Source organism: Elaeis guineensis, chromosome 4 (assembly GCF_000442705.2).
Source record: "Elaeis guineensis isolate ETL-2024a chromosome 4, EG11, whole genome shotgun sequence".
NCBI classification, from domain to species: Eukaryota; Viridiplantae; Streptophyta; class Magnoliopsida; order Arecales; family Arecaceae; genus Elaeis; species Elaeis guineensis.
The window spans coordinates 25,947,647-25,961,835 of NC_025996.2; the positions used below are offsets into that span (position 1 = coordinate 25,947,647).

A 14,189-nucleotide genomic window follows, 5' to 3' on the forward strand; every position below is an offset into this window, starting at 1 on the left:
TAAAGAGGAGTAAACAAAAAATGGGGAAAAGAGACCACAGATATGTGGATGATAGAGCTTATAATAACAAATGCTTACGTTCTACAAATAATAATAATAATAATAACAGATGCTTACCAATGTTTATGATGTGACAAGGCAATCCTCATATGAATCAGTAGCAAAAGATTCATCAACACAGCACAACAAACAAATATCATACAACTTTCTAATCAATGCTAGAATTGACCATGGCCTGTCATGAATATCAGGAAAATGCTGGAAATTGGCATGTCCATCTACTTGACACAAAAATATGCCACATCCCATGTGCTATCTGTTTCAGATGGCCCTGCTCCTCGAAAGTAACAAACTACATCAAACCCCATGCTGCAACGTGGTGCTCAACCTATCCACAAGCAAGCCAGCATGCAAATCTCATTTCATAAACATCCACCTCATGAACAGTTGAACCGTTCAGATTTACAATATCCAAAAATACAAGCAACTTGAAATGTTGAAAATGTAGCATAATTTATTACTTAAAAGTCTGCTATTTACAGGTAAACTTCTCTAAGAAATTCTCAAGCAAAAGCAGGATAAAATTTAAACCTTGGTTCATGCACTGCTGCACCATGTGAGCTCATCCTTCAGCACATGCTCCCAGTCTGACGACAGGCTACCAGACCCTCCTGTAACATTTTGCTTCCACTGCTGATCAGGCATGCATGACTGACTGACTAGGCCATTTGCTGTGCATACAGGAGATTCTCTGGCTGTTGACTCTGAATTGTTGTTTAGATACAGTTCATTTCCATCATTGGCATTTGCATCAAGATGCTGAATGTTGGAACTGCTATTTAGTAAAGAACTTTTGCTGGGTTCATCTTCAGCATACAGCTGTTCGTTCTTCTGCATGAAGCTCAAGTCAGCAAGCTTTGTTGGCATGAAGTTCTCTGACTTCTCCCTAGCAGTATTTTCACCACCTGAATTGCACATGCCATCTTTTCTTCCCAAGCAACCTTCAACATCCACAGAGTCAAGTAGCTTTGGATGCTCTCCTAAATTGTTAAAGTTTACATGATCAATCCGTCCTCTTAGAATACTGAGTCGAGCCATAACAGAGGAATCAACCTCATCTGCCTCGTTTGTCTTTACTTCATGAGGCTTCCAACAACTGACAGGTTCATCTGGAGTATATGACTGTTGATTCTGCTGAAAAAAAGTCAAATCAGCAGACTTTGCTGGCAGGTACTTCACTCCAGCAGTACTTTCACTGTCTAAATTAATGCTGCACACAGTCTCTTTCGTTTCCAAGCAGCCTCCAGGATCCACAGAGCCCAGTTTTTCTGGATACTCCTCTGTGCTAAGAGAGTTTGAAATATCTCCCCGTTGTTTTAGAACTCTGAGTCTTGCCATAACAGAGGAATCAACCTCGTCTGTCTTGCTTGTGTTTACTTCATGTGGTTTAAAGTAACTGCTAGGTTCATCAGGAGTACATGATTTTTGATTCTGCTGACTAAATCCCAAATCAGCAAGCTTTGCTGGGACGTAATTCAGTCCAGCAGCATTTCCACTATCTAAATGAGGGCTGCATACAGCTTTTAGAACTCGGAACCTATTTAAAACAGAGGCATCAACTTCATCTGCCCAGTTTGCTTTTACTTCGTGAGGTTTCATAGGACTCTGTTTGCCTACGTAAGCCTGCTGGGTCGAAGTATCGCATGAGTTCTCTTCAGCTTTGTATCGTGGTCCATCATTCACATTTAGGTAGTTCACCAAATTCAAACTTCTTAGTCTGGTCAAATGTGAAAGTTTTCGTTCCATATCTGATGAATCATGAAAATTTGCTGCAATGAGACAAAATTGTTAGATATCAAACACAGAACTCCAATAAACAGCCAAAAAGTCTTCAGTTAAAATCAGAATTTTAACCTCTTTGGTGGCACTTGTCATTTTCCATCTCAAGCTTCATACGTGCAAGTTCATACTTCATCGAACACAATGCAATTTCTGCCTCGATCCACAGATTCTTGTACAACAGAGTCTGAGGGTCCTCTTCCTGGTCAAAACCTCTCTTTGAAACCTTGTGTAAGGCCTGCGGATGACAAACAGGCGTGCATGATACATGCTGATGGGAAGAAAAGAGTTTACACAGATAATGGTGCTATCTTGAGATCAAGCAATACCTGGGCCATGTGCATGCTGCAATCTGCATCAAAACCTACAGAACAAACATCCTTGACCTTATCATTGTCCACACCAAGCCCGCTAGAAGGCATCCTATGCTTCATGCCTTTGGCACCTTCATTGTTGCTCGTTTTTGGATCATCAACAATCTTTGGAACATCCACTTGAGGTGGAACAGCCTCCATCCCAAAAACATTAGAAGTCTCCTTTGCAACATCCTGAAAAAAGTCATATGGAAGCAGAATTCATCCACTGGATTTCATGAACATAACCATGCGATATTAACATAATTCTGAAGCATTAAATAAAGCACAGAAAATTATACCAGATATAAGAACCTTTTTGACTATATAATTTCTAAAGAAATCTGTGATGAAAATTTTCAGCAAAAGATAATAATTTAAAAGATTAACCATGATGAGGAAAGAACAGTAGAGTTGAACAATATACAACAGACAATAAAGCCAAACTTCCGTTTGGTTGTTGGAAGATATGGATGTGGTGTTACACCTATTGTGCTTTAATTTTCCCTTGCATGGAAAAAAACAGAAAAAAGAGAGACAGACTGGGAGATATAAAATAAGAATTATAAAATTGGTTCCATTTATACATACATGGACATATCAGGGGTGCTTTGCCAGGTAGAAAGAAATCAACAGTGCAACCAAGTTCTCTGATGAACAAGCTCGGTTAGATCGAGCATGCAGTATATATGGATCGGGAACATTATCCTCAACATCCATGAAGATCTTGCATGCCAAACTCATTGGGAAGAAAGACACTGATTCTAACAATAGAAATTAAACAGTTGAGATGAAAGGGAACAATCTTATTCTAAAGAAGACGTTTTCACATGTATCTGCAACAATTTGTACCTTCTAGATAGCTAATATGGGTATGTTTGCCTTTGATTATCTTAATCACAATAAGATCACCATGTTTTGCTATTCACAAAATGTCCATATAAACAAAAACTTGCTGGAATTACACCCCTGCTGTAATGTTTCACTACTGTAAATGGATCTACATTGGATATCTTTTTTTTTTTTTAATAAGGATTTTTTTTTTTTTGGTAATGAGGATATCCCTTTTCAAATTATGGCATGGAGAGGAAATCTGGATGTGTTATCTCCCAGTAATGGTGCACCTGAGGCTACTGCATGTCTATTAACTTTCATTGCCGCAGCCACCACAATGGTATTGACACTAAGCTTAGCAGCAACCACATCACTCACTGCCTACCGCCCCATCCAGCACTGCCCTTCCATCATAACCACCATCCGTCCAATGCAAGACCTTTACCATTGCCACCCATTATCAACCATCACCAGTCTCACCATTTCATTATTTCAGCACTCCCACCAGACATCTGCCACTCCAACATGATCAGCTCTGTCAAGGGGGATCAGACGACTAGGCTGATATGGAGGATCAATTTGGTCTCCAACCCACATCTGTCTCAGAAATATAGAATCAAAATGTTATGCACAACCAATCTAAGGACTTTGCTTAAAGAGTTAAAAGCAACATCAATGATGTGTCACCTTTAGTGACCATCTGGCAAGCTCGAGAGTCGAGACCAAGTTCACGAAACATGAAGAAAGGAATGTGTGACTGAGTTACAGAAACCAAGGGCCAAGGTCACAGGCTATGGAAGCATAGGAAAGACCACTAACTCTCATGGAGAAGGTAGTGGCCTTCCAAATTCTCAGAATAATGAAACACCAAAGAATAGGGTCCTAAAATTAATGAGCTCCTATATAGCCCAGCTGACAAAGTTGAGAATTTATCATGGATGCAATGCTTTGGTAAAGCTACCATGTCAAGATCAAGATAGGTGTTTGTTGGGAAGATGTAGCAGAAAATATAGCCCAATCTTAGTTGCCAAAATCAGGAACAGGTGCGGATCCAGACAAGCAGATATTCTAGACACTTTTAGTAAGGAGGCGCTGAGGAAGCTAGAAGATTCTGACTACTAAGGGCCCACTTTATCCTCCTCCCCTCCCCCCCCCCCCCCAAACCCCAAAAACAAAAACCCAACAACCAGAAAAGCAGAGATAGAGAGAGAGAAAGAGAGAGAGGAATTCATGGCACATAACAACTAAAAAGAAGCATGATGGAGTTCTAAGTAAACTTCAAGGTTGGTTAAAACATATGGCCAAGAAGATTTACAAGGATTGGTTCCTCTCCTTGATGGCATGCAAACATAGGTGACCCAAAAGTTCCAAAGTTATGTGACCTACAAGTTGAACATTGTCATGGCTATAGTCCAGAGGTAAATTTGATCCTCTAGTTCCCAGCCACCAATATTATGCATGAGAACAGCTAAGGAGAGCAAGAAAGCTGGTCGCCAAAAGGGATTTCATGAAGACCAAAGTAAGGATAAGCCATCACTTGCCAGTGAATGTCTTTACGAAGTCCAAACTGAGGAGTGCACAGGCATGGAGGACCCCAAGATAGGTGCAATTTGGCTCAATGTCATAAAGTGGCAAACATGTACCAGAATGCCTCTTAAGCAATCACGTACCTTTTCTTATGAGAAATAAGGAGCATGTACAGCCAAATTATTATAAGGCTCCAGTAAGGAAACGTGTTCATCTTTTCAAAGGACTTAGAAAGCGGAAGGAAAGGCTGTAGTAACATGGACTGAAGTTGTAAGAGAAAATTTGAAACATCTTAAAATAACATCAAAAACAGCTTTTGATAGGAATTATTGGCAAATTTGAATTCTTAAAGCTGACCTCAAATAGTTGGACAAGTCTTAATGGTCATGGTAATGGTTTGCAATCATAAGATTGAACATGGAGAATTGCATGGGTAGGATGACACTGATTAATTATGCATAATGGCAAGACAATGCTATCTTGCTGAAAAGATCACTTGAGCACACAATGTATGTCTTATACATTTTACACTTTCCCTGTATCAACTGCCACTCCCACATGGACAGAACCAATGGCATGAGAAAAATAGTTAGTTGTGGGACATGAACACCCTCATGCACCAATGACCAAAAAACCATCATCCATCATAAAGAGACATCAAGAAGAGAATAAACTAGAAGAATTGCCGGTGGGGATCACTATTCTATCAAGTTAATTAATAAATTCAACGTTATCTTCTAAAGGCAAAGTTGGAGCTAGATGTAGATTGCTCAATCTAGCACTTAGGCTATGTTTGGAATTGTTGTTAGCAGTGGAGCTTTTGGAGGCTTTTGAAGTAAAGCTTTTTGAGCCTTTTGAAGTAGAGCTTCTGAAAGTAGAGCTTTTACAAAAAGCTATTAACGTTTGGTAACCATATTTATAAAATGCTTTAGAACTTTAACATATGTTTGGTAACTAAAATAAAAAAAATATTTTTAGTATGATAAAAAAATAATAAAAAATATTGCATAGTATTGTATAGTAGAGAATAATATAATATAATATTATATTAATTATATATTAAGATATTATTATACTATATACTATTATTATCATATAATATTACATAATATTATAATACAATATCATATTATTATAATTATAATATAATTTATAATGTAATATAATATATTAGTTATAATCTAATGTAATAATAGATTATAATATAATATAATATATTATATTATATTATTATAATATAATTATGTTATATTCTTATTAAAATATTATTATGTTGTATTGTATTATTATAATGTAATAATATTATAATAGATTATATTATATGTCTATAACATAAATATTATTATATTTTAAAATATTATTTTATTATATAATATTATTATGATATAATAAAATATAATATAATATATACTATAATATAATATTATTATAATTATGATATAATATATAATGTAATATAATATAATGGATTATAATCCAATCTAATAATAAATTATAATATAATAGATTATGTTATATATATAACATAAATATTATTGCATTTTAAAATATTATTTTATTGTATAATATTATTATCATATAATGTAATATAATATAATATATACTATATTATTATAATTATGATGTAATATATAATGTATATAATATAATTGATTATAATCTAATCTAATAATAAATTATATTATATTATATTATAAAATATTATATTATCAATAAATATTGTTATATCAAATTATATTTTAATAATATAATAATACTATAATAGATTATATTATATATTTATAATATAATAATACAATATGATATAATTACAAGATTGTTAGTGGGTATTTTGTCATTAAAAAATTTTCATTTAAATCAAAACAGCTTTCCGACATTAGTTAGAAAGCACTTTTTAAAAAAATTTTAAAATAGAGCTTTTCCAAGTAAACCTTTTCAACTTTCTAGCAAAGTCAAAATAGCTTCCTGATTTTTTACCAAACGTTACTGTATTACCCCAAAGTGCTTTCTGAAAATCAAAAAGTATTTTTTGGCACTCTAAAAGCTTGGCCAAACAGGGTCTTAGTCACTTCTGAAACATCTTCAAGTAGCATTCATGCATCCAGTAAAGACCAAAGTAGGTCCACATACACCAAAGAATCAATAAGACTACCAAAAAAAAGGATATTTAATTTACATAGCTCTTTGATTAGATGCTTCTTTTACAAACTCAATCTAAGTTGAGATATCCTTGCTGGAGACTATGAAATGCTCTAGTCAAAATGCATGCAAGGTTCAGGAATTTGTGGTCATGTGATATTGGTTGCTTTGGATTTCATCTACAAACTCATGGACAAGCTCTTTTGACCCCATATGACAAATAAAAACCATTTAAGAGAATATTCAACGTCTAATCATGTTTAGCCAATGAAAGAGAATCCAAATCTACAGAAAGAGGGAGAAGTGTTTCTTTGCCTACAAATTGTCATGTCGAATTGGGCAATGATTTGAAATGACAAGGTGCAGTAATTTAGTGGAAAGCTCCTTCAAAGGTCAGCCAATATTTTTCTAGGACTTGTTAACTAATATGGATTGTTCATCAAGCTTTCAGCCTTGACCCCATTAACTAACTTTTTGAGCAAATGATAATACAAGGTGCGAGACACAAGTGGGAGGAGGAAGTTTGCAAGTACATTTTGGAACTAAAGAAGGCCATGATAGAGAAGATGACACTGAGGTTGTTGGAACATGCCTTCTGGAGCTGTGAACAAGCAGAGCTAGCCTTACTACAGTTGGATTATTTGTGCATGAGGGGCAACTCATGGGACTACAAGTTCCAGAAGCCATTGAGAAACTTTAAGATAAGGAGATGTTGCATCATCTAAAAAAGAATTGAGTGACTACCTACTCATCCTCGGATTAAACCATCTGAAAGCTATTTCCATGCCTGACAGGATAACTAGCACCACTAAAAAAATGTACTTACAGTGAACCCTTACAACATTTATATAATAATCAGAAGAAAGACTAATTTATGCTTACATCTTCAAAATGACATTGAAACCTTAGTCAAAATTTTTATCTCAGTGCTATTAGACAAATCATTTCCACCAACTTATTCTCTCATTTATGAACATTGGAGCTAAATCTTGATCAAGAAAGTTTAGCATATACTAAACAGATACAAATTTCCTTTTAAATATTTATCATGATAATTGAAGCACAAACATCTTTTAGTTACATATCCAGCTTGATTATTTATTGCTATACTCTGAATTGATCATTTTAGCAGAGTACTTGTTGAAACATCTTCATCAACATGCTTGAAATCACTCACTCTTATAGTCAAGCACAAGTATCAGTGCCTTCTACAGCCTTGAATCCATTCTAAAGATTGGTCCTCTAATATCAACTAAATTTTCCAAATGAAGATCTCAAAAGGAGACAACTATACCTAATACCTGCTGGTTATGTTAAGAGCCAAAGGAACAAATCATACATAACATCCAGTTAATGTAGTGAACTGCATACCGTACAGCCATAAAGATAATTAAAATTTACTTATGAAAAGTTGATTCCTGACATTATGAAACTAAGATAAGCTACAATAATAACAAAATTCATAACACAATTCATACCTTTCTGTTCTTGACAAGGCAAGCTTTGAGATTGTCAATTACTTGATGCAGAAGTTCACGGTCATGCTCTTTCAAGTCGTTGACATCTCTGTCGTAACGAGAGAAAAGCAATTCCGATAAACCATGCAGAGCCTTAACAATAGGTTCAGGATCTTCTCCTGGGGGGTAACATACACCTGCAGGATCAGATGAACCTGGTAGTTCAACATTTTTACTAGGAATGGCAACTTCAGAAGAAGATGATTTCATGATGTGGTCTCTAGCACAGCAACTAAAATCAGATGAGCTATCTTGGCCTGCAACCTTAACATTCATCTCAGGATTTACCATTCCACCGACCACTGTGTTATGATAGGCAGAGGAAACACCCTCTTCTTCAACTAATTGTTTCAAGGCATGATCCTTCGGTCCAAAATCTGTATTTAGATATTTTGTAGCTTCATTATTCTTTTCTTCAAGAATGTTTCCTACTTGGCCGCTATTCTCAAAGCCAGGCTCTGCCCAACCTGAACATTCTCCTTTAGCATCTTCAAATTTTTTATGCATACATGGCAAACCAACTGAAGAGGGTTCTCCTGGATAAGATAAAGAAGAATCTTTTTGGTTCTCCCTGCAAATTGAACTTAGAAAATGTTCTGAAGATGGAATTCCTACATATTTGGCACTGACTAGAAGATGCTTTTGACCTTGATCCAAATCATTGTGACCTTTTAATTCCTTTACTACAGGACAACCATCTGCTTTGTCTCCAATGCCAAATGGATATTGACGAGAAGATGGAGCTCCTTTCCAACATGGTGAATCCACGGCAAGGCTATGCTGATCAAGTGGGTCTGAAGAAGTTTGCATGGAATTGTCAGGTTCAACAGAAGCACTAGCAGAGGCAGAAGAATTACCCAGGCTCAACCGTGTACTTCTTAACCCACATTTTGCCTCTGAGTAACAGTCCATAAGATTCCCGATTAGTGAGTTATGGCCTACAGGAAAATCATTTTTCATTGGAGAAGAAATTACAGAAGCACTGAATTTTCTTTTCATATTTCCAGAGTCAACGCTCCGCTCCTTGTTACCCTCTTCAGTAATTTGACTGATCGTAGGCTCCTTAATCAGTACAGGCTCCTTCTGCTCACTTGTAATATAGTCAAAATAATTAAGATTAATTCCACATGGATTCACACGTTGAATAGACGAATATCCATTTTCTGACATAGCAGAATCCATTGATGAAAACATTCTTTCAGTCGACAGATCATATACTGAGGTTGAGGCAGAACATGCTGTAGCTGGATTGTACAACACTGGATTGCTTGAACATGAAGCAAGTTGTGCAGTATATTTATTGGTTGAGTTTAAATTAAAGGGATCGCATGCTTTCATAATAGATGTTGACTCTTGTGACCGAGAATAAGACAATCTGTCAAATAATGCACTTGGATCCAGAAGTGATGGTCCAAACTGGTCAAAAGGGAGAGTCTGGTTCTCCTTGTAAATAGCTGGGTACTTATCACCTAGCCATCCAGAGCTTTCAGGTCCATAGTGAAGATTTCTTGCTGAGGAGGTAGCACTATTTCCCTGAACAAGCGAAGCATCTTCACATACCATTAAACCTTCAGCAGCACCTCCTGCAAGATAGCATTGGCAGATGCTAGAAAAAAACGTGAAGCAATGACAATACCACATATGAAAATTATTGGAACCTAAACATACAATAGAATTACTGAAATGTAATGAAGGCAATTTTTAGTGGTTCAACGAAACTATGTCAAGAAACCATGATCTGCTAGAAGTCTTTTTACTTTTTAGAATGTCAGTTCCTGATTATACATGAGTATTAGACTAAGTTTCGACAAAAAAGTGAATCATGTGCTCTACTAATGGAGGACAAGAATATTGTTTAGGTACACAAAGTTCACCGTCTCGGTATCAAATCCCATACCAGTGCCATCCTGGTATAGTATCAATATACACCCAATTGTGGGGGTCAATTCAATGAATCATGATGTGTACCAGTTTAATACCAGTACAGTATGGTCTGTACAAAATGGTACTAACCGGTATGGGCGTACAGCATACCATGGGTAGATGTGAAGTGCATGCGAAAATAGAGAAAAAAAGAAAACATTCCTCATATCAACATTAAAGCAGCAGCAATTACCATCGATCAAACAATTCAATTAGCAGGAATTTGAAACTCCTAGTGATGGAGAAATTGATGGAACCCAACAAAACACATGAGATGTAACATCAGCAGGTTTATATACAGTTATGATAGTTGACCATAATGTAACAAGTTCCATTTACAAAAGGTTTTTGGCATGTTTTGTTTGGCCATCCCATGTATTTCTGCCTATATATTTGTCTGATGTCAGTGGTAATTAGCTCATATACTGCCCATCCACTAGTTTATTTTTGCTTGTCACTCTTTTCTATAAGCGGGTAACTTATTTTATTAGCAACAAGATGGCTTGGCCCCATTTATTGCCTATCTTCTTCTCCTTGCCTCGTCCTCCTTACTCTCCTTCTCTCCAGTTGTTCTTTCATCTTCTTCACATTTTTTGGGACTCAATTCCCTTAATGTGCCCAAAACTACAAGCCAAAAAGGCAGCAAGGTATAAATAAGATTACTCTTTTTTTTTGTTAGAGGACTGTAGTACAGAACATACCACACAACCTTCGCCTACTATACGGTATTGAAGTACCATAAGCATTCACATTTCATCTTTTTCTTTTCTAAATATATTTGTATCTCATTGAGAAAATACAAGTATGAATTTGATCCAAACCTACTTGCCCATGATTTTTCTTTTTCTTCGGTTCATGGTCTACTCAAGTTATATTATAGACCTTGCATTTCAAAAATTTTCATATACTAGATACAGAAGACTGCCATAAAAGAGATAACCATTCATTAAACGCAGAGGCATGAGTTTTGAAATATGCCCTAATAAGGCTAGAGATGTTATTGTTTATATATTTGCGGAACACTAGAAAGTCATCCTATCTTGTTGTTAGGTCACCACCAACAGTTATTAAATTGTATTGGTATTTAAAAGGCATGGTACTTGGCATACAGGCATTGACTACAATGATCTGAATAAAGAAAGCATATCCACTCCCTTGTATTGATGGTTTGCTTGATCTATTGAAGCAAACTACTTACTTTAGTAAGTTTGCCTTCAAATCTTGTTACTGGAGAAGCATATCTAAAAAATTGTTTTTAAGACAACAGAGTTTGCTCCAGACTTTTGCTATTCCAACTTCCACCGTTTGTTCATTTTTCTGAAAGCAAAAACTCTTTGCCTCCCAAAAACCATGAAGATTTATAGAAAACGATTGGAAAAAGCACAATGGTTTCCTTGTATGGGACCTGATCCAGTACACTTTTTTTTCGTGGGTTTTTGAAAACAAAAATGGGTAATGAAAGCAGTAGCAAGCAGGTCCATATTTATTATGTGCTTTAAAGTCATTTTGGCATGATGTGTTTTGGTAGTAATTTGAAGATGGTGATATCAAGCAAACAATCAACCAGTTCAAGAAAGAGTTTAACAATAACAGATAGAATTTGGACTGTAATATGGACAGAAAGTTATGTATTCCAAAGGACAGCCAATCAGCCATATAAGGCATATCAGGGAAGCTCATACATGTTTATTTGTAGGGCATTTTCGTGTACATAAAATTCCAGCAAATTTGCAGAGATATGTCAACGGTAAACATGCAAAATGAAAAAAAAAAAAAAATCTAATGTAGATACATAATGATAAGAACTCTAGTGTATAAGATTTTGCTTGGTGCAACTAGCTGAAAAACTGCCAGTTTCAGGCTGTATGAGAAATTCTCTATTTCTACTTGGCCACCAGAAAGCACCTATGTGGATTTTCTTGGTGATTTACAAGCTAGTTAGAAAGTTTACGATTTCATCCTTCTTATCATGGTTGATATCATGATTCCTTGTAAAACTTTGGACGGCAATACAAAATCAGACTTGTTCTTCGTGCATTTTGCATTGTGCAAAGAATATCACTAATAATTGTGACACAAGGTATTTAAGTAGACTTTGATCTGCATTATAAAGTATTCTAGACAAAAAGGTGAAAAAATCTGCTGGTTTTTTATCCGCAAACGAAAGGACAAACCTTGATAAGACCACCATTCAAGTGTTGCAGGGCCTTGCTCGCCAAAGGCTAAAGAGATGGGACAAGAATTTGCCATAGGCCTACCATTGCTACAGCCAGGACTATTTACTAATCGATGCGTTTTGCAGAAAAAAAGCCACTTCATTGTCGTAAATCCAAAACTATTAATAACAAGCATCAAACAAATCCAACATAATGTGTTAAACATAGCAATGCGCTTTTCCCAAACGAAAACGAGTTGAGATACCTTTATAGAATGCAGAGGCCCAGTAGCTAGAAGAGGGATCCATCCAAGACGAACTGCGATCAAAACCCTTATCTTTTCCCAATTCCTCTCCAAGAAAGGGTCCACTCCAAGGGCCAGAATCCATTCCCCCATACCCCTCAAGACCTGGCAAAGGTTTGAAGCCATCATCGCCGGATCCCGGCAAGCCACCGCCGATTGGAGCATAGCTAGGGTAATACATATTGGCGGATTCGAAGACACTACTGCTCGGTATAGAGCGGATGCCAGAGGTGAGGGAGGACAAGCGGGAAGACGTGGCGGCGGAAGCGGCAGCAGAGGGAGGGGGCCAGTCACCGGCGGCAGACATCGGCTGAGGGTAGGCGACGTAACAGCGATCGACGGTGAAAGGAGGAGCCAACGGCGATAGGATGGAGGAGCAGAAGGAAGAGGAAGGAAGCAGTGGGGGTGGTCCGCCGTCGCCGCCCGCAGACGGACCACCTCCGCCGAACGGGATCATCGGAAGTTAGGTGCGCAGAGCCCTAGCGAGGAGGCAGTAGGATCGAGATTTCAAGAATCCAAGATCAAGAAAAGGGCTGGAGAGAGGAAGGGAGGCGTGGAATTTATTGGATTGAGAGAACCGTCTTGGGCTCCCCACGAGAAAGGCTCGTTGACTTTTGGATTGAAAGGGCTGTTCATAATTTTGGGCCACTACAAGAGGTTGGTCGGAAATTTTTTTTTTTTCCTTGGATTGGGCCGGACCTTTGGTCCCTATATAAACTATCTTGCAATCCTAATTTGATGCCAGGATTGTCCTTTTATATCCGTTCATTACCTGAAAAAACAAAGAATCATCCATGGTTATTGTTGTGGTCAATGGTACTCCTGGCTCGAATGGATGGATCGGATGGATAAATTAACTTTGTGCTTGTATACGTAAAATATTATTTACTTTGGTTCTGGCCATCTTTAGGTTTCATTGAGCCTTGGTCATTTTGGAGCCTCACGATTATGTTTTTTAAAAATACCTCATGTGGGAGAAAAAGATCCAATTTATATAAATCATACTTTTCTTGACCCATAACTAGAGCTGTCAATTTGGATTGGACCCATCGGATTGGCCTGACCCCCTACGTAAATGAGGCGGGTTGGGTTCATGTTTTGGCAATCTGTTTAAAAACGGGTTAAATAACCCATACCATTTGGATTACGATTTGTGGCAGGTCCGGGGCAGGTCAGGATGGATTGGCCCGCTTCTTTTTTTTTGGCGAGTTGTAGTAGATTCGGAACAGATTGGGCATGTTGGCTCGCCTGTTTTTTTATTTTAATACCACATATTATTTTAGTACTATATTTTTTCTGTTTATATTGCTGTTTTACATATTTTTTAATGTATATCAATCTTAAAACTATTCAAATACCTTCCAAATTATATTTTTATGCTTCAGATCTACCAGTACTTTATTATACTGGATCACTATATTTTCTTTATCCACAAAAATAACATGTGGATACTTGTCATCCTCTGTTTATTTTGCTGTTTTAATACTACATTTTCTCTCTTTTTTAGTACTACATTTTCTCTATTTATATTATTATTTATATTTTTTTTTTCAAAATTTTAGCAAATTGGTCCGTTTAACCTACAACCCATGATGGG

At 36.7% G+C, this 14,189-nt stretch overlaps 1 protein-coding gene across 1 annotated transcript; it reads right to left on the reverse strand.

Moving 5' to 3' along the window:
• Positions 1-391: 391 nt before the first annotated feature.
• Positions 392-13,136, reverse strand: LOC105043247 (uncharacterized). Its single transcript, XM_010920718.4, has 5 exons — positions 12,554-13,136; positions 8,171-9,792; positions 2,169-2,387; positions 1,915-2,077; positions 392-1,829 (listed from the first exon to the last, which is right to left on the reverse strand). The coding sequence occupies exons 1-5, from the start codon at positions 13,047-13,049 to the stop codon at positions 598-600; spliced, it is 3,732 nt and encodes a 1,243-aa protein (XP_010919020.2). The 5' UTR covers positions 13,050-13,136; the 3' UTR covers positions 392-597.
• Positions 13,137-14,189: the final 1,053 nt, after the last annotated feature.